At 28.6% G+C, this 21759-nt stretch overlaps 7 protein-coding genes across 7 annotated transcripts; 2 read left to right on the top strand and 5 right to left on the bottom strand.

Annotated features, from left to right (window-relative positions):
• Window positions 1-732: 732 nt before the first annotated feature.
• On the top strand, window positions 733-1461 carry PmUG01_11050800 (conserved Plasmodium protein, unknown function; the record flags this gene model as incomplete). The annotated part of the gene is made up of 1 exon (XM_029006176.1): window positions 733-1461. One exon carries the CDS (start codon window positions 733-735, stop codon window positions 1459-1461), a length of 729 nt encoding a protein of 242 aa, XP_028862692.1.
• Window positions 1462-2067: 606 nt separating this feature from the next.
• Window positions 2068-2433, bottom strand: PmUG01_11050700 (conserved Plasmodium protein, unknown function; the record flags this gene model as incomplete). The annotated part of the gene is made up of 1 exon (XM_029006175.1): window positions 2068-2433. The coding sequence occupies one exon, from the start codon at window positions 2431-2433 to the stop codon at window positions 2068-2070; it is 366 nt and encodes a 121-aa protein (XP_028862691.1).
• Window positions 2434-3792: 1359 nt separating this feature from the next.
• Window positions 3793-5166, bottom strand: NCS6 (cytoplasmic tRNA 2-thiolation protein 1, putative; the record flags this gene model as incomplete). The annotated part of the gene is made up of 1 exon (XM_029006174.1): window positions 3793-5166. One exon carries the CDS (start codon window positions 5164-5166, stop codon window positions 3793-3795), a length of 1374 nt encoding a protein of 457 aa, XP_028862690.1.
• A 1182-nt stretch (window positions 5167-6348) lies between these two features.
• On the bottom strand, window positions 6349-7371 carry P12 (6-cysteine protein, putative; the record flags this gene model as incomplete). Its single annotated transcript, XM_029006173.1, has 1 exon — window positions 6349-7371. The coding sequence occupies one exon, from the start codon at window positions 7369-7371 to the stop codon at window positions 6349-6351; it is 1023 nt and encodes a 340-aa protein (XP_028862689.1).
• A 1285-nt stretch (window positions 7372-8656) lies between these two features.
• On the bottom strand, window positions 8657-9715 carry P12p (6-cysteine protein; the record flags this gene model as incomplete). Its single annotated transcript, XM_029006172.1, has 1 exon — window positions 8657-9715. The coding sequence occupies one exon, from the start codon at window positions 9713-9715 to the stop codon at window positions 8657-8659; it is 1059 nt and encodes a 352-aa protein (XP_028862688.1).
• Window positions 9716-13416: 3701 nt separating this feature from the next.
• On the top strand, window positions 13417-15633 carry PmUG01_11050300 (nucleolar GTP-binding protein 1, putative; the record flags this gene model as incomplete). The annotated part of the gene is made up of 1 exon (XM_029006171.1): window positions 13417-15633. One exon carries the CDS (start codon window positions 13417-13419, stop codon window positions 15631-15633), a length of 2217 nt encoding a protein of 738 aa, XP_028862687.1.
• A 1481-nt stretch (window positions 15634-17114) lies between these two features.
• On the bottom strand, window positions 17115-19680 carry PmUG01_11050200 (conserved Plasmodium protein, unknown function; the record flags this gene model as incomplete). The annotated part of the gene is made up of 6 exons (XM_029006170.1): window positions 17115-17184; window positions 17559-17592; window positions 18656-18706; window positions 19184-19293; window positions 19463-19558; window positions 19649-19680. The coding sequence occupies 6 exons, from the start codon at window positions 19678-19680 to the stop codon at window positions 17115-17117; spliced, it is 393 nt and encodes a 130-aa protein (XP_028862686.1).
• Between the last annotated feature and the right edge of the window lie 2079 nt (window positions 19681-21759).

Genomic DNA, 21759 nt, shown 5'->3' with positions numbered 1-21759 from the left:
TGTCAATGTTGTATTTTATTTTTACATACACCATAGAAGTAATTATTTCTTTAAACTCCATAGCAGTGGTTATTTATAAAAAGGTCTGTTAGGTGTGGGTTTACGTCTGTGGAGGTGCTTGTTTTCTAGGGGATGTTTTCTTCTATCGTTTCGTAAACATATACATATACACCCACGTGTAGAAGAGGGAGTACAGGTAGTTGTACAAGCGAGTACACTAGCAGGTGCAAACATATACGTTATTGCTTGACTCATAACCTCCCAGATAAAAGGCTTAGAAAAGGAGTGCCTTCATGTATATTAGGACAAAGTGTAATTCGTAAAAAGGTAGAAGAGAGCATTATTATTACTATCATCATTATCATTATTATTATTATCATCATTATTATTATCATCATTATTATTATTATCATCATTATTATTATTATCATCATTATTATTACCATCATTATTATTACCATCATTATTATTATCATCATTATTATTACCATCATTATTATTACCATCATTATTATTACCATCATCATTATTATTATTACATGAATAAGTCAAGCAAAATCTCTTGAAGGGGGAAAAGTATTTTAAAGCATAGTGTACGCTCCGTTGTTAGAGGAAGGAAGTGTTTGTTCTGCGCCCGTCCATCGGCTCGCGAAATTTGAAAAAATAAGGACAAAAAATAAAGAAAAAAATAAAGATAAAAGCATCAGTACTAGCAGCAGCAGAAGAAGCAACATGGGAAGCGGAAGCAGAGTTCTGATAGCGCTGGGAAACGAAATAAGAAAAGAAAACGTAGCAAATTTCAAGAGGGGAGATATCAGCTTGATGTACGTGGATTACCTTAACAGGAAATATAATTTTGGTGAATGGATTAAATCGAGTAATATAAATAGTTATATATGTGAGAAGAATAATGTAATTTTAATTAAACCGATAATATCATTACTTCAGAATTGTAGTAATTTTCAATATAATGTTGGTAAATCAATAAAAAATATGTTAAGCTATTTAAATTATAATAATAACCCAAAAAATATTTGTTTTATAATACCAGACACTTATAGACCAACTGGGAAATATAAATTTAAAAATTACATAAAAATACATGAAAAATTAGGATCAGACTTTTATAATATTTTAAATTCTAATATAATAAATAATTTAAATGATACAAATTATTTACAATTATATATTGGTATAAACAAATTACATTATGACCAATCCACGGGAGTTAACTCAATCTTTCATGAGCCTATCACTGAACAGGAATATAAAGTATTTTATAAAACGTTTCAGTTGGCTGATGAATATTTTAATAAAAAAATTTTAAATGCAAATTTTGTAACTACCAATTTCATTGTTTTTAAAAAAAAATATCCTGCTATGGAGCCTCAAAAGCATTTTAAAGAAAACACCTCAACAAGGAGATACATACTGGATGTGTACAGGCACATGTACAAGTAGGCGCTACAACATCATGTACTCACATACAAACAGATACACATACACATACACACGCACACGCACACACACGTATGCTCAGATTGTTGATCTCATTCCATTGAAGGAAGTAAAACTTGAGTACGCTAAACGTTTTGATATTATGATCGCCTCTCATTTGAGCTTTTTTTTTCAATTATTTTATTATATTATATTGTATGTAATTTTTTTTAATTTATTATTTTATTATTTTATTATTTTATTTATTTTCTCTTCCGTTGGACGTTTTGTTTATCCTTTTGATCATTCGTATGTTCGGAGGATCGGGTTTAGTTATGACCCATGTGAAGCGGGATATTATGGAAACGTCTGTACGTGTTGCTTTGCATGTAAAAAAAATTAATGGAAAATATAAAAAATGGGAAAATTGTTTGATTGCTCAACTTTTTGACTGCTTAACTGCTGAATTATGGAAAGGTACAAAAACTTAAACAAGAGCTATTATGCCGTAATACTCTCCTTTTAGGGATGCCAAGAAACGATCAAGCATGGACATAATACACTTGGAAAAATTAGTATAAGCGCAAAAACATAAACTTAAATATGTATTATCTTTGCACTCTTGTCCTACTACAAATTCACAGGTTTGCATTTACTGTTTATCTCTTCAATAATACCACTAAACATCTTTTCGATCCTTAAGTTTCTATCATCTGTTGATAGCTTATCGAAAAGCTCATCGCATTTAATTAATGAGTTGTAAAATTCTTTTATGTTACTACTTGTTGAAGCCTTTATAAGTTTTGCTTCCTTCACCAATTTTGTCATCTCGTTCATATGATTCTTTACATTAAACTCCACATCCTTAAAGTAAATTTTTCTTTCTTTCACTTCTTTCAAAGTTAACTGTCCTTTCTTTATATTCTCCTCTGCTTTGCTTAGGGATGATTCATAGGCGCTGTTGACTAAGTCCGCACTGTCGTTCTTTTTACCCATTTGGAAGAAAAAAAAAAAAAAAAAAAAAGAAAGAAAGAAAGAAAAAGTATGCTATATAATAGTAAACTATAGTACAATACAGTGAAGTACAACACAGAACACTAAACTATAGTGTAGTAAGACGACTGGGGAAAAAGAGTATCAAAAAAAAAAAAAAAAAAAAAAAAAAAATAATAATAATAATCCACCACGCTGTGCAAATTTATCTAGTTAAAATTGTCAAATTTTAAATTCTTGCCAACTTAAAAAAACAAAGAAATAACGTAGCCTAGTTCAAATAATTTTTTACATATAAAATATATTATATAACAACAAAAAGACAAACGAACTGTTGGGTCTAGAGGCATACAGGACAATCAGTTGTACAGCTAATGTAGAGTGCCAATAATGGAAAAAAAAAAAAAAAAAAAAAAAAAGGTCCCTCTATAAACAATTGAATTTAAAAATTTGGTAAAAAAAAAATAATTTAACTCTTTTAATAAAAATATTGCTAATCTTACAAATTATGCCAAAAGAAAAAAAAAAAAAAAAAAATGAACAACATTAAAAAACTAATAATTAACGGAGATACAATATACTTCGTTTTATGTCTGAAATGTGTACCTTCATACTGTTAATTCGCACACATGACTTATTTCGCTAAATTTCTGCACATTCGTACGTACATATATTTATGTATGTGTACATATGAATGAATAAAAAAAATGAAATAAAATAAATAAATGATTAAAAATATAGATAAACAAAACGCTCTGAATTACACCATTTTTAAGGAAAACAAGGACCATTTTGCAATTATAGCACAAACATATAAGTCCCAAAACATAAGAGTATGTACACAAAAAATTATACAGAATAAGACCATAAGGGGGGAATGGAACAATGTTCGTTGGACATTGCACTGAATATTGGGGCGGATGGACAATACAAGATATTGCGAAACATGTGGAAGAAAAAAGAATAAAATATATTTGAATATAATATATTATAGTACACTATAACATAGTATAATATAGTATAATATAGTATAACAACGAAGGAAAAAAATGTAAAAAAATATAGTAAAATAAAAGGAGTAACGAATAAAATGAGCTTTACTTCTCTTGGCTATTTAAAAAAAAAAAATGTTCAGGATTTTTACAGGAGATAATACAGTCGAAACATAATTTAGATTTACTTGTATACGGTGAACATACATACACACACGCGCATGAACATATACACATATAAACACGTACGAATATACACATATACACGCTTATAAACATGCACGAATGTACACACATACACGCTCATAAACACTCACGAATGTACATATATGTATATACCCATGCACACGCGCATAGGATGAGCGGGGATCTACGCCTCTCCCCCCTCGTACTTTATAGAGATCCTCTTCTTGCTGTTCTTTTTGTTCCCGTAAAGGAATGAATTATCAGTGTAGTTCTTCAACCCCTCGACGATAAGACACGCTTTGCAAATTTGGTTTGAGGTATATACTCCACACTTGACACACACTTGCAGCAATTTTTTTTTTTTTTTTTTATCAGTATGAATATAAAAAAACTCAGATGAGTGAATAATGTTCAGTATAAATTGAGGATTAACAGTTTCGATATCCTTAATAAAGCTTCTCAAATTTCCTCGGAAAGAATTAGGTGAGTAAGTGCATTCTGTGCTAAAGTAATCTAGCTTTAAATGAAAAGCATACAAAACAATTTCTTTTTCGTATGACCACATTAGTGGTTTTAGTCGCGGAAGAAAGAAAATCCTTTCCTTTTTAGGAGCTTTATCTATCGGTTCCTCCCTCGATTCTTCTCTCCTCATATCGTTCCTCTTTTCGCATATCTCTTCAGCCGTGTTTGCATAAGTATCACGTCCGCTGCTGTGACTACAGCTGCTACTATTGCTTCTATATATGCTACTACTTCCGCTAACACCACCTTTACAACGCTTTTTCGTTCTACCATCCGCAATGCACTCTCCTTCAGTATTTTCCTCTTTCTCTGTACATATTCTGTCCATACAATGTGTAAATGTTTTTCCATTTTCTTCATTTGCATCCTCATTAATATTATTCAACGAACTCTCCTGTACGTTCAGTTTTTCATGAACAGCCATATTACCACTAAAAGGTGAAAAAAAAGGAGTGTTAAAACTAGTTATATTTTTAGCTAGCTTATCAATATCTCCCCTGCACATGTTCATTAATATAGTTTCAGCCAAATCATCTGCATTATGTCCTGTTACTAATTTGGTAGCATTAAAAAGTAATGCTCCTTTTTCCATGGCTTGTCTTCTAAAGACACCACATACTGTACAATTATTTTTCTTTCCAATAAAATTTACCACATCATCCATAGTATATAAAAAGATATCTTCGAACTTTAATATTTTTAATGGTATATTGTATAGTTTTTCTAATTTATACACAACTTTTAATGAGTCATCACGATATCCTTTAATCCCTTCATCAATAGCTAACAAAAATAAAGTCCATTTATAATTATATTTCTTTTTTATATGAACAAGTACATGCGCTAAAACGCTCGAATCTTTTCCACCTGACACAGCAATGCAAATTTTGTCATTTTCTTCAAACATATTTTTTTTCAAAATAGTTGTATGAACCTCCTCTTCAAAGCACTCAATGAAACACTCCTTGCATAATTTTGCCTTGTTCGATGGTTTTACCATACAAACATTTTTATCCTTGCACTCCTCGCACAGCATTTTTTCGCGGCGCGCTATTATTAATGGAGTGGTATTAATATTGAAGTAATTTATCCCGTTACAAATTCATATGCATTTTTGAACTGCTTCTAACTGCTTGGATCGGCTTTTCGTTTTTCTGAGAAGTCCTCTTTTTCATTTATTCATGCTTACATATATATCTGGTCAGGGCGCGCGTATATTCCTTTCAATTTTTTAGCTCTTTAATTTATTTTTTTTTCCTTTTAGCGCCTTTTTTTCTTCTCTTTTTTGCGCTTTACTTTTTTTCTCCCTCTTTTTAAGCTTTTCTTTTTTGTACTTCTCTTTTTCTCATTTTCTTCTTTTCCTTAATAACTGTGTTGCTCTCCTCGGAGTTGCAAACTGACGTGCGTTCCTTCCTCAACTACTGCAAGTCGAGTACACTGTCGTTACAAAGCACCACATTTTACCTCCCTTCTGTATTTTTATTTTATGTTTAATTTTGACTTAAATTATAATTTTTGCTTGTACAATTTGTTTACGATTTTTTTTTTTTTTTCAAGTGCTAGATTTTAAACTTTTCAATGTTTAAAATGTTAAAATGTTTAAAATGTTAAAATGTTTAAAATGTTGAAGTGTTTAAAATGTTAAAATGTTTAAAATGTTGAAGTGTTTAAAATGTTAATATGTTTAAAATGTTAATATGTTTAAAATGTTTAAAATGTTGAAGTGTTTAAAATGTTAATATGTTTAAAATGTTTAAAATGTTAAAATGTTAAAATGTTTAAAATTTAAAAAAAAAATTTAAATAAACAATCTCCTTTATTGAAGCAGAGGGGAGCAGCAATGCGCATTTAAAAAGAAAAAAAAAAAAAAAAAAAAAATACTCATATTTGCGTAAATGCTTCTGGGCTTAGGTATTACATAAGCTGCTTATATACGCGGATGAGCCATATGGATATAAGAATGTATGTATATAAATACATGTGTATGATCTTATATATATATTCAGGAGTACATACCTGGCACTAAGACATAAATCTATTCGAAAAAAGGAAAAAAGAAGTTAACAAAAGCAGGGGATGTGCATGAAAATGTGTACATATATGTATATGCTTATTTGTATGCGTATTTGTATGTGTGCGCATATTTGTGTGTGTGTTAATATTTGTATGTATATGTACTTACCGCTAGGTTACATTTTTGGCGGAGATGCGAAAGGCGTTAGAAGACCAAGACGAAGGGAAGGACGAGCAAGGTGATAATAACAAGGAGGGAAATTTTTAAGGAAGGACTATTACTACCTTTCAAAATCTTGGTGCTATATACATCAGTATTCTCATTAGTATTGACTTCAGGTGTTGTAAATGTAAAATGAGATATCAGTCTTCTTTTTCCATCTGTGCATACACAAAAGAAATGTGTATTTTCATCTATTTTACTAGGTACCTTTGAATAAAAAACATTATTATAATGATCCATGACAAGCTCTGTTAGAGGTAGTTTATTCAGTATATTTTCGAGCTGTCCATTTAAGTTATAGCCTTTGATAAAACATTCTTGCGGTTCAATATAATAATTTAGTGGGCATTTAAATCCAATCAGTTTATTTACTTGTGCATGTACTTTACATATAACATCTTCATTACTTTCTGCATTTTTAGAATGATTGACATCATACCCTTTAGTAAATATAGTTGATATGTTCTGAGTAAAATCGCATCCATCTATTTTTTTAGGTATAGTAGGTAATACAATTTCAACAATTCCTGTATATGTAATATCTTTTTCATATATATAATCATTTTTATTTTTTACCTTTATCCTTTTTTTATTTTCACAATAACAGTATATTTTCTTTGCTTCTTCAAAACTTGGAGGTGCTCTAAAAGAAACTTCGTCTACATCGTTTTCATGATCCTTTCGTATCATCATAGTTGAAATACCATGTACATATTCTTTTAATTTTTCTATTTTTTTAAATGTCAAAGAGTCATAAACTTCCTCGAAACATTTTGGAGGATACAATTTATATTTTAATGAATCCGACCCACACTTAACACTTACCTTATCTAACACTTGAGGATTCAATGTGCATACTTTTGTGCTGTTTTTCGTTTGCTTCTCCTCGAAGACCAGGCTTACATTTTCGTTAAAATCGCATGTATGTGTATCCCCCTTCACTAAGATTACAAAATAGCTAAGGAAAAGGAAATGCACGAAAAAAATATTTTTTAACTTCGTCATATTTAAGGGAAAGGCGCACTACGCATAGATGACTGGGTAGTGGAAGTGCTCTATCTCACAGCGTTATTTCTGTGCAGCGCTATCAGCTGTGCACTTGGCTACACACACGCAGATATATTACTATAAATTTCCTTTTTTTCCGTATTGCTATAAATTTCCTTTTTTTCCGTATTGCTATAAATTTCCTTTTTTTCCGTATTGTTATATTTTTCCCTTTTTCCGTATTGTTATATTTTTCCCTTTTTCCGTATTGTTATATTTTTCCCTTTTTTATCCCCTTTCCAACAAATTATTGACAAAAAAAAAAAAAATTAAAAAAAGTGCATGTATATATTTTTTGAGGAGAAGGAAATGTTAAAAACGAACAAATTCACGCACAAAATAATTTTAAAAGGAGTTATTCCTTCAGTTTAGATACAAAATTTTGTATTAATTTGTGGTGAAAGGCAGACTAAATATTCTTCTTTAGCAAAAATCTGTTATCATTGGGATTGATATATTTGCATACACGTGCAAATGAGAAATGGTGTAAATTCGCATTTGTGTGGATACACGTATGTACAAACATGCGTCTGCGTAAACATTTGCATTTGCCAAGTACACACACTCGGTCATCATATTTTCGCATACACATCATCATGTGTTTATTCCCATTTTTACCTTAAAAGGAAAAAATGCATGAACAAGACAGGCTGAAAATTTTTGCTGCAGTTTTTGCAAAATGAAAGGGGTGTTTGCCGTTTTGAAAATAAACCAAAACAAAAAATAAAAAAAGAAAAAGAAAAAATCGGGTATTCAAAATGGAATAGTAAAATTTGCGAACGGAGTTGACTAATTGAAAAAAGTTAAAAGTTGCAAATCAAAAAAAAATAAAAAAAAAAGGGTACGGAAAATTAAAAAAATATAAAAAAAAAAAAAAATAATTCCAGCTTTAAAACAAATCAGTATGGAGAAAAAAAAAAAAAAAAATACATATACAATACATGTACATGTACATGTACAACATATATATATATACGTACATACATACATATATACATACATATATACATACATACATATATACATACATATATACATACATACATACATACATACACATATGCGTATATTATTTTTTTAAAAATTAAAATAAAAAAGGAAAAAAAAAATTAGAAATGTATGTGTACAAAGGGGGAATTTTTAAAAGATTATTTCTTTTGTGCGTATAAATGGTATACATACGTTATGCAAAAATATGTTTTCCATACACGTGTTGCATACATGCGTTGCATACATGAACATGCTAGAGAAAAAGCACGAGCAGGGAAAGCAAAAGAACAAAATAACGTAGGTGTGTACACAAACTAAACGATTCATAATTGGCGTATTCAAAATTTGCTTGAAGAGGAAAAATATTATCATTATTTTTTACACATTGACATGAAAAACCTTTCGGGTTTTCATTCTTATTTAATATAAAAGTAGCAAAAGACATTCTTTTTTTTTTGTCAATGTGTAATTTAATATCATGTGATACTAACAACTCTTTAATATTTACAATTTTGTTTTCATATAATACATTTTCAAAGCAATCTGAGGGATATATTGTATATCCCTCTGGGCAAATTAACCCTAAATACACTTCTTTTTTGTTTATTGTAACATTACAAGTAATGCTTTCATTTGATCTTATTTTTGACTTGTCATAATATTTCACAAAAGCGCTTCTTCCACTCTTCGACTCTTCACAGTTGTTGTCAAGTCGGCCCTCACACTTATTTCTAGTACCTCCATCGCTACGTCCATACGTACTATCATCACCGTCAATATTGCTATCAAAATCACAGCCAAAAATTTTGTTTCTCTTCAAATGCACCCTCATAATTCCTCGTGCACCTATGAAATTTTCTTTAAACGTTAAACTATTATCACATGTACATTCGATAACCATATCTGCATATATCGTCGGGGGTATAAAAACTCTTCTTATTATTATCGAATCTGTTTCGCTACTTTCAAATATGCTTCCCTTTAATATTTCAGTGAAATTTTCATCTCTTCCATTTATTCGTATTTTTTCAAAACATTCCTTCGGTCTCATTTCTATACCTTCATAATTTATTCCTTTTTTTGGGCATATAAAAGTTAAAATTTCAAAGCCTTTTGTAAATTTCACACAGTACTTTATATTATTATCATTGTCATACGGTTCATCTTCCATATCAACTGGTGCTAATGCGTTGTTCCTATTATTCCATGCAACGTTTAAAGGTTCTCTCGTGAAATCACAGTCATCATTCGTTTTATATGCAAAAGAGAAAAAATACAAAAATTGAACGATTGCAAATATAACAAGCTGCATAGTGTTCGATCGGGTCTGTGCCAGGTTATTGTTTGCAGGCGCACAAGGTTACGCGGAAAGCGCCGTAACACAACAACACAACAACACAACAACACAACAACACAACCTTTAAACACCTCTTTATTTAAAAATGCGCGAAAGGGGGTACAAGAGCAGTTTATACGTATAATTATGTGCTCTCCCCACTCTCGTTTTTGCTTCTTTTCTTTTTTCCTTTTACTATAATATTAAGGAATAAGGTAAAACGGTTTCATAAAACGAATGGAGAAGCAAACCTTGAATACGTACTTTGCAGAAATTAAGTTTTATTTTGTGCATGACCACATTTTCATCCTTAGTCTTGTGCACTTTTGTTTTGGATAAAAATTTGGGAATCCGCTAAAAAAGAGCAAGTAGGATTGGGTATACTTCCCGTAATTTGCGTTTGCTATTCCTCTTGCTATTACTTTTGCTGTTACTGCTGTTATTACTTCTGTTGTTACTGCTGTTATTACTTCTGTTGTTACTGCTGTTATTACTTCTGTTGTTACTGCTGTTGTTACTGCTGTTATTACTTCTGTTGTTACTGCTGTTATTACTTCTGTTGTTACTGCTGTTATTACTTCTGTTGTTACTGCTGTTATTACTTCTGTTGTTACTGCTGTTATTACTTCTGTTTTACTGCTGCTATTACTTTTGCTTTCTTTTTTTTTTTTTTTTTTTTTTTTTTCTTTTTTCCCTTTGTTTCTCCGCCTGTTCGTTTTTTTATTATACTATTTCATTATTTTACATCATTCTGTAATTTTAAATTACACAATTATGTTTTTGTACTATATTTTTTTTTTTTTTTTTTTTTTTTCCTCATTCATTTGTTTCCTTATTCTATTATTTTTATTATTTTTTTATTTTTATTATTTTTTTATTTTTATTTTTTTTTAAATTTTCCTTTATGCGCTTTAAAAGGCATGCAATAATTTCTCTTGCAGCTTTATTGTTTAATATACAAGCCTATTTTGTTTTTCATGTTTTGCTAAACAAGTCTATGTGGTGTAATAATAGGTAACTACGTTTTCGTTAAAAATCGTGGATATATAAACAACAAATTCATTCTTTAGTCGCTAAGTCATTTTTGCTGTTGCCTGCATATATACATACATACATACGTACATACATTAATACTCCTGTGTACATTTATGTAGCAGTTAATATTTTAAAATATTGGCATTTAATGCAAAAATGGCTATTTTTTTTAGAAAAAATAAAAATAAATTATACATGTATATGTTCACAAACAACATTTATACATAAATATATATATATATATATATATATATTATTTATAATATAGAAAAATGAGCATGCGGGTTGTGGATAAAAATAAATTTAAGCATGAGCATAAAATAAGGTTGTTTCCCTTTGTACAAATCTCTCTCTGTTGCTAGTTTTAAGTCTTCCTGCATATCACACAGTACAGCAAAGTACCGCAAAGTGCCGCAATCTGCTACATATATCATTCGTATATTTTTTTTACTTTTTCTTTTTAAATTTATTTTCCGTTCGCCCCACATATTACATGTTCATGCGAACAGATATACCATATGTGTATATACATAGACGTATATATATATATATATATATATATATGTATATATATGTATATATACGTGCATGCATTTATGAGTACGTTTCTCCAAAACTGGAAAAGTTAAACATGAAAAGAAAAAAAAAATAAAATAGAATAAAAAAATAAAATAAAATAGAATAAAAAAATAAAATAAAATAGAATAAAAAAATAAAATTAAAAAAATAAAAAATAAAATAAATAAAATAAAAGATATAAAAGAGTTGTAAAAGTAATAGAGGTAAAACAATAGCTATAATTGTAACAGCACGTATAAAATTTAAAGCAGTTTAAAATATGCTTCAGTAAATTCACCCGCTTTGACGAAATTTAAAGGTTTACACATTTATATAGAAGGATTATATTTAACAAAAGCATATACTTAAAACATTATTACAAAATCTACCAATCCGATATGTGAATACGGATACATAATATAGTGATATATGCTTCTTTTCCATGTGTATATACTGTATAGAAAAGTATACTTCCAACAACATACGAAAAGCTTTGCGCTTTCATTAAAAGAGGTGAAGCAGTGTCCAGTGCCTACTCTCTCCTTAACAGTAAGTGTTCTTTCTACACAAAATTTGTATAAACTAATAGACTTTTAATACAAGTTCGTCCAATTATCAAATTATACTTTTTTTTCAAAAATTTATTTTAACATCACACCTAAATGGAAATAAACTACTACTCCTATACAGGATGTACAATGCGCATATAATGCGTATACTAGTGAGTACATTCAGCTGATACAGAGAAAAGTGCTTCAATGTCCTTCTTACAAGTACAGCAAAGCAAGGGTAATATTGCGTTCAATGAAGAAACGAAAAATTGCTTTTGCTTTTGCTTTTGCTTTTGCTTTTTTGCTTTTGTTTTTGTGTTTGTTTTTGTTTTTGTTTTTGTTTTTGTGTTTGTTTTGCTTTTGCTTTTGCTTTTGTTTTTGTGTTTGTTTTTGCTTTTGCTTTTGCTTTTTGCATTTTCTTTTTTTTTTTTATTCTCCTTCAAATGGAGCGGTACGGTAAAACGTAATACGTGAAAACTATTGTTTTATTATATATATGTACTGTTTGTATTTTCTTTCTTTTTTTTTTTTTTTTTTTTGGGCTATAAGAGCTCCTTATATTTTGGAAAAAAAAAAAAAGAAAAAAAAAGAAAATTGTAATGAAAACAAAGCAAAGCTAAGTACAGAATGGGGGGCTTATCAAAATAAGGAAAAATTGTTCACGTCGGGATTAATAAGTTAACGGCAAATGTATGTTTATAAAATTGTAGTAAATTTTAACGTGCGCTGCTGCATTTATGTGAGTTCCCACAACAATTTGTTATTCCATTTATATATTCATAAAATTGATATACATTTATGTATATGTATATATATATATATTATATATATTGTTAAAAAAAAGATATCGCGCCTTATCCAATTTAGAGCATGAGTACTTCACTTTAGCAATTTTCGTTTATTCGTGTTTATTTATTTATTGTTCAATATTACTATATTTCATTTTACTTTTTTTTTTTTTTTTTTTTTTTGTTTGAATGTTACCTTATTTTTCTCCCTTAAAAAAAAAAAAAAAAAAAAAACTTTTTAATATCTTCATTTTTCATATATTTTAAGGAATATTTTTAACAATTTTTTCGTGCAGAAAAATTTTAAATTATTATTATTTTTTTTTTTTCATACATATATATAGTAAAAACGTAGGAAGATATAGCCTTTCCATGCTTTTTTTTTTTTTTAAAAATTTAATTTGCGTCATGTATGTTTGTTGATGCTTCATATATATATGCATACATATATACGTATATATATGTACATGCGTACATATACTTTTGGGCTTATGTACGTGTATCTATACCTGATTAAAATGCGTAAGGAAAGGTCTCCCTTAGTTTGGCAATAAATTTATTCTACTTGTTATTTTTAAATCTTGGAGCTGTTTTTCGCATACCTAAGGTGATACATTTATCATAACATACGTACCGCTGCTGTAGTACCTCCTCTTACACACCGCTTCCTACACGCCGCTTCCTACACACCGCTTCCTACACACCACTTCCCACATACCGCTTCCCACATACCGCTGCCTCCAAAATGAAGGATGCCAGTTTGTACCGCTTCAAAGATATTAAACCTGTTGTAAATGCAAAGGAACTGGTGGATGTGGTTTTGTCCAAAACACAGAGAAAAACGCCAACAGAAATTCATAAAGGATTCAAGATAACAAGAATACGAAACTTTTATATGCGGAAGGTAAAGATGTGTCAAGAGCTTTTTCGAGATAAATTACAGACAATAATTAATGACTTTCCCAAACTTGATGATATACATCCATTTTATGCAGACTTAGCTAATATATTATATGATAGAGATCATTACAAGTTAGCTTTAGGTCAATGCAATTATGTGAGTAAGTCTGTTATAAGGATAAGTCATGATTATATAAAATTATTAAAATTTAGTTCGTCTTTATATAAGTGTAAAATATTAAAAATTAGTGCACTAGGTAGAATGTGTAAACTTGTAAAGAAATTACAACCAAGTTTATTATATTTAGAAGAGGTCAGACAAAATTTATCAAGACTACCATCAATAAATCCACATAAAAAAACTATATTATTATCTGGTGCACCAAATGTAGGTAAATCATCATTCATTAATATTATATCAAGAGCAAATGTTGAAGTTCAGCCATATTCCTTTACTACTAGAAATTTATATGTAGGTCATTTTGACTATAAGTTAAATAGGTATCAAGTAATTGACACCCCAGGACTACTTGATAGATCATTAGAAAATAGAAATACTATTGAAATGACAACTATTACAGCGCTAGCTCATATTAATGGTGTTATTCTTTTCATAATTGATATTAGTGAAGAATGTGGATTATCTATAAAAGAACAGGTTAATTTATTCTATTCAATCAAATCTCTATTTTCAAATAAATCTATTGTTATAGGATTTAATAAAATTGATAAAGGAAATATTGATAGTTTACCTGTTGACAGTAAATTATTAATAAAACAAATTGCCATTGACATTAATAGCACAATCAAATTTTGCTCCTTTAGTACACTGACTGGAGTAGGAGTAGAGGAGGCAAAAATTATTGCATGTGATTTGCTTAAAACTGATTATTCTTCAGATATCCTTTTGGATCAAGAAAACCTTCTGAAGAGCAAACTTAATGAACACAAAATTAATCTCAACAGGGCACCCTTTATACCTGACTCGGTCATACAGGAAAAAATTCGAAAAATGCAGCAAAAGGGTAGAAACAAGCTCAATGGAAAGGAGGAGGAGCTCGATGTAGAAACCACAGATGGGGACTACAATGAAGAGGAGGAAAACAGTACAAAAGGTGCTTTCCTAAGCGCGACAAATAGCACAGTCGATGATATGAACGGCGCTAATAGTAATGATGATCAAAATCGTGGTAATATTGCTAACAGTACCAACCTGACCATGCGAGAACTTAAACTGAAGAAGAAAAATAAAAGCAGGCAGAGCTACCTGAGCAACCGAACGGATAACCGAATTTTACAAATTGACCTTCAGAATGAAAATGGAGGTGCAGGGGTATACTCTGTGGATATTAGGAGAAATTACGATATTAAGGAGGAGTACAAATATGATGTAATACCTGAAATTTTTAATGGAAAAAACATATGCGATTTCGTTGATATAAATATTGAACAAAAGTTAATGGAATTGGAAAAGGAGGAAGAAACTCTTTTGGATAAGGATGTGCAAATTGATCCCATGTGGTTTAAGACCAAGAGAGTATTAGAAAAAATGGCTTTGAAATTAAAACGCTTAAAACTTCATGCAAAATTAAATGAAGAAAAACAGCCATTATACCATAAGAAGAATAAAACTGTCGAAGAAATGGAAAAGAAATTGGACGAATTGAAATTGGACAAACAGAAAATTCTCGAAAGTATGACTGAGAAATTAAACAAAAGAAACAGTCTCAATGGTACTGCCAGAAAAGAAAATGTTAATAGGGAGAGTGCTAATAGGGAGAGTGTTAATAGGGAAAATATTAAAAAGGAAAAAGTGAAAAAAGATATTTGTAAAAAGAAACAAATTAAAGATGCTGTATATAATGACCCAACAAAAAAGTCCAAAATATATCTAAGTACATCAACCGAGTTACAGAGGAAAAAGGCATATAGATTAAATAAAATTGCTTATAAGAAAATCGTTAAAGGAACCAAGGGAGAAGCAGATAGATCTATTCCTTGCAAGAGGCCTAGACATTTATTTTCTGGAAAGAGGTCCATAGGAAAGGCTGCCTGGAGATAATTTGAAAGGGGCGGGGGATTAGCGGCAGTTATCTAATAATGGAAGGATATGTTACAAAAATGGAAGGGGGGGGAGAAAAAAAAGAAAAAAAGAAAAAAAAAAAAAAAAAAAAAAAGAAAAAAAAGAAAAAAAAGAAAAAAAAAAAAAAAAGAAAAAAAAGAAAAAAAAGAAAAAAAAGAAAAAAAGAAAAAAAGAAAAAAGAAAAAAGAAAAAAGAAAATACATTGCTTGTTCAGGTAGCTAGCTTTTTAGTAAAATTCACATACTTTCGTTTGTGAGTATTTTTTTTTTTTTTTTTTTTTTTTTTTTTGTCCCATGCAAAATTTACCTGTTATGTACATATATTGTACATGTTATTACATGCCTGTGCATGTCGGTACATTTCTTAACACGTGTTTGCGTGTCTGCACATTTTTTCACACGTATATACACGTTCGAATTGTTTATTTTTTTTAAAATTACATGTCCCCATGTGGCATTTATCAAATTTAGTATTTATTATCATTATATAATGGATTTTTTTAAAGTGTTATTTGCAATATGCACACTTTGTATGCTTGTTTCTTAGAATTCGATACAAAAATTTTTACTTTCTCTTACATGTGTGTTTAAAACATTCATTTTTGGTAAAAATTAGAGTTATGCGTAATATTAAAAAAAGAAAAAAAAATAGCTATTTTTTTTTTTTTAAAGTATTTCTGGAAGAAAATATACAAAACGTGGGGCACAAAAGGTGTACACGAGTGTGTAATATTATTATGTATATATATATATATATATATATATTTACATTTTCATGTAGGCGTAAGCGTACATATACACGTACATATAAATGCACATGCGCACGATAAATATTCATTCCAGTTGAACACCGAGTTAGGGGTGAGTCACCACCAAATGTCTAGTAAGAAATTGCCTAAAGAAGAAAGGAAAACATATTTTAAAAATATTGGAAGCCAATACATACAATGTATACATACAAGTGAGTACATTTTTAAATGGTAAAAGGATAAATAAAAAGACGAGAACAACGAACGAATACAATGAAATACTCCATATGCATATCGGAAGAAGTAGTATGTTGTTTGCGCTTCACATTTTTCTTTATGTTCATAATGTTGAGCAAAAATATGTATACACATTGGGCTATGTTTGCACATTTTTATTGCCGTGTAATTTGTATTCACATAGATATATATATATATATATATATGTATATGCATATGCATATACACGACTGCCACTACAGCTTTCCATTTACATGCGAATTATTAATTATTGCGTTTAAAATGTAGTCCTATTCATGCAAATAAAACGTAAAATAAATTTTCACAGAATTATAAGAAATATTATGAATAATGCATAATACAAATAATAAATGCAAGAATGAAGAGATTTATTACATTATTAAGTAGTCTACATAGACATAAATACTTAGGTAAAATTATACATATATAATAGTATTCTGTTCTTTCAAATGTTTCACTGCTTTTTCTTTTTTGCTATAGACAGTTCTGTTGACAATCCCATGCTCCTAATGGAAAACCAACTGCTTTTTATTTAAAAAAAAAAAAAAAAAAAAAAAAAAAAAAAAAATTTAGTGTTAATAATGCGTTAAAAATATATTACAATTGAAAATTACACGAAATAACACTTAAACACTAAAATAATTATAAATGCGATAAAAATCAGAAGAAATGACAAGGAATAAAAATAAATCCAGCAAATTACTATGTGTACGTATGTATGTATGCATATATATATGCACATATATGCATAAGTATATATATATAGATACTCATTTGTGTATGTACACTCATGAACATGTAGTCAAATAATAACAACAAAATTAACAAAGTGTAGGATGAAGACAACTTCGCATACTCAACAGAATTTTTTTCTTTTTCATTTCTTTCTCAATTTAACCGTATTGTGGTCATATTTACACATGATAGCATTACTACTTAAAATGTTAAAAAAAAAAAAAAAAAAAAAAAATAAATATAAAAAATTGCATTAATAAGTGTTGTCAAATAAGCGAACATATGCGCATACCTACATATACATATAAATAGATATATGTGCAGGTACGACGCATGTGGATGTATGTAATATGAACATATGCATAAACGTATGTAGGCAGATTTAATTGCTCCAAAGAAAGAAAAGGAAGCAATGGTAAGAGGAACAAAGAATTATCATGTGCACGTGTGTAAGCACGTCACACTGTGCAATGAGTCTAACAAAAAAAAAAAAAAAAAAAATTAAGATGAAAAAAAAAAAATAAGTAAATAAACATAAATGAATAAAAAACTGAACGTTTAAATGAATGAATAAAAAACTGAACGTTTAAATGAATGAATAAAAAACTGAACGTTTAAATGAATGAATAAAAAACTGAACGTTTAAATGAATGAATAAAAAACTGAACGTTTAAATGAATGAGTAAAAAACTGAACGTTTAAATGAATGAGTAAAAAGAAGGTACATACAAATATGAAGACATGTATATGTTAATTAGCATATTTATGACATGTAAAATTGCATGAACGAAGGTCAGCAACAACATACATATACATGTTAATATATAAACATATTAGCGAAATGACAAAACAAGAAATAAAAAATCTGCTAAGTATGTCACTAATTTATATAAAGAATTATAATCCGCTTATTCATAAAATTTAGCAGTGTGCAGCATACATATTTGTGTATAAATTTATCATCCATGTATTCATATATTTTGACATACATTTTGTCATACAAGTGTACATATATTCATGTAAAGTACACATCTTTCTTGAGCTGAAAGAAAAAAAAAAAAAAAAAAAAAAAAAAAAAAAAAAAACGAAAGGACGCGAAAAATTTATTATTTTTTTCTTTTAACAGTACGAATCATAAAAACTGCGCTAAATGTACAAGAATGTATTTATGCATATGTACGAATATATGTATAATACACACGTATATGTACGTGTGGATATGTATGTGTCATGTTTCGTACTGGTGTAATTTTATCATACATTGATACTCTTCCACAAGGTTCAGCAACCAGTCTGCGATTGAAACCGATTCTGAAAAGGGGAAAGAAAAAAAAAAAAAAAAAAAAAAAATACATATATATATATATATATATATACGAATATAAATATTAATAACAAATATTGGAGGAACCATCTATATAAATGAAAAGGACAACTTTGAACGATATTCAAATTCGTAAATGAAAAAAAAAGTAAAAATAAAGAAGTTTGATCATATTTTTTATGATTTTTGTTCTATGCTATTAAAATGAATTTACAACATAGCGCTATGCATATTGTGTGTGTTTGTGTGTGTTTGTGTGTGTTTGTGTGTGTTTGTGTGTGTTTGTGTGTGTTTGTGTGTGTTTGTGTGTGTTTGTGTGCGTTTGTGTGTGTGTGTGTGCATATATATACTTATATATACATATAAATTCACATGTAAATATATTTGAGTATACCTCTTTGGTACATTAAAAAACAAAGTCGACATGCTATTTTGTGCAATTAGGTTATGAAAAAATAACTCACCAATTTTTGACGACTGCATAATTAAATCATCCAATCCATTCACGCTAATTATGCTTATTAAGCTAGCATTTTTTTTTAACAAATCGTCCAGCCTATTTGTTAATGGGCTCCTATTTTTATTATTAAAAAAGGATACATAATAATGAATACGGGTAAACCAGATAAATGCGAATATATGTGTATATTTATAAACGCAATATATTTTTCTACACACTACATATATTCAGCATCGTTTGTAAAATTTGCAAATTCAACAAATTAAAAAAATTTTATACTTACGTTTTTATGTGTTTGCCATATGTAAAAGTAGAAAACTGCGGCACACTGTTCATGTATAGCTTATAACTATTATTCTGGTAGAATTTACTAGCAAATCTAAAAAATAAAAAAAATGTACATTTTAATGCATAAATATTTGACAGCTTTTCTTTATGTTCGTATATGATTATTTAAATTACTCTATACCTTAAAGAATTCTTAAAAGCTGAATATTTCATCTTTTCCCAATATTCTCATTAACATATGGCTCTTTTTTTTTTTTTTTTTTTTAAATATAATAATATAAATATTGTTTAACACCTTTACTTTTTATGTAGATGATAAAACTTTTATTTAAATTATTTTATGTAAATGTTTTTCTTTTAAATAAAAAGATGGTAAAAAATTATATTTTTTCTTTTTTTTTTGCAATCCTTCTGGGGTACTTTTTTTTAATAACCATCAGGAGCCATTACATATACGTACGTAATATATATATATATATATATATAAATATATATATATGTACACTAGCATATGTATTCACTACAAGTAAATGTATTCTTCAATTTTGCTATGCACGAGTGTATTGTTTTGATGCAATGCACATATCAATTATATTATTATTTTTTTTTTTTTAAATTGGGCATACGTTATTTTTTGACAACAGTTGAATGCTTAGGGTTAAAAGTACGATGGCATTTTACATTTACATTTTTACATTTTTTACGTTTTTTATGTTTTTTACGTTTTTCACATTTTTTACATTTTTTACGTTTTTCCCATTTTTTACGTTTTTCCCATTTTTTACGTTTTTCCCATTTTTTACGTTTTTCCCATTTTTAACGTTTTTCCCATTTTTTACGTTTTTCCCACTTTTTACGTTTTTCCCATTTTTTACGTTTTTCCCACTTTTTACGTTTTTCCCATTTTTTACGTTTTTCCCACTTTTTACGTTTTTCCCACTTTTTACGTTTTTCCCATTTTTTACGTTTCTTTACTTTTTTTTCTAAAAAAATTAGCACTGTAGATTACACTCTTCATTTCTTTTCCTCTGCAGTGTAGTGTAATATATCGCCTAGTTTTATTTTGTTTTTGTATGTTCAAACTGCCATAACATCTATGTGTATATTCTACACTTACATGTATACAGTTGAAGCACAGCTTCATTAATAAGGTGAATTACGTTTTTTCCTGTTTTACCTATATTCGCGTATAAGCTATTTTGTGGGAACTCAAAATAAAAAGCTCTTTTGTTTTATTGTATTTTATTTGTTTGTCTTATTTGGCTTGATTTGACCTGTTTGGTATATATATATTTTTTTTTTTGTTTATTGTTCGCCTTTATTTTATTGCTTTTTTTTAGTACGTTTTAGCTTTTAATTATAAGCACTTACATATATTTGTGTTGTATTATGTATATAAATGCATATATTTATGCGTAAATGCGAATATATACCCGTATATGTGCTCCTTGTCGTGCATATTTTATAAACAGCTAGAGGTGATTTACAAACATTATTAGGGAAAAAACGCATTTAAAAATTTGGAAAAAGACTGAATTATAGCTTGTGCATTTAACAGTTTTAAGAGTTAAAGGAAGTTATACATATACAATGACAAATAATATAGGAGGTCCAAAGTTACGTGAAAGAAAGGACCTGTCGTCTATTTACATGTGCATATGTATGTATTGTATTATACTTGACACCACGTATAATTATGTATAACTTTTTTGGTGTTACGTTTAAGGGTAGTACATATTTTTTTTTTTTTTTTTTTTTTTTTTACATGAACATGTAAGAAATTAATTAACGGTTTTTTGTTTATAATTTTTCTTCTTTTTTATATTAACAATCAAAATAATACTATTAAGAAGTAGTTTATTTTCATTTATATGCATGAACCTGATATCAGATGAACAGACAATAATAAATAATTCTCTTTCACCTTTTCGTTATATATTTTTTTAAAGGTTTACTTGATCCTATTTTTGTATATACTTTATTAAGCGTATCATTAATTTTAATTACTCTTTTTTGATCAGAAAAAGAGAAACTAAATTGTTCCCCCTTTTATACCAATATTCATAATAACGTTAAGGTTCATCCATTGACATATTTTTTTTTTTTTTACTTCCTGTATTTTGAAGAGAATAATGATATATCAAAGTAGCACCACTTTCTTCGCACACATACATATATGCACATATATACATATGTACACACACTGCTGCCTTTTAAAAATATTAAATTGGTATATTACCAAAAAAGGAAAATTTTCAAATATTCGCGCACTCTTAAGTAACAATAAAAGCA

Source organism: Plasmodium malariae (assembly GCF_900090045.1).
Source record: "Plasmodium malariae genome assembly, chromosome: 11".
NCBI classification, from domain to species: Eukaryota; Apicomplexa; class Aconoidasida; order Haemosporida; family Plasmodiidae; genus Plasmodium; species Plasmodium malariae.
The sequence above is the reverse complement of the archived record's forward strand: the minus strand, read 5'-3'. Positions and strand labels throughout refer to the sequence as shown.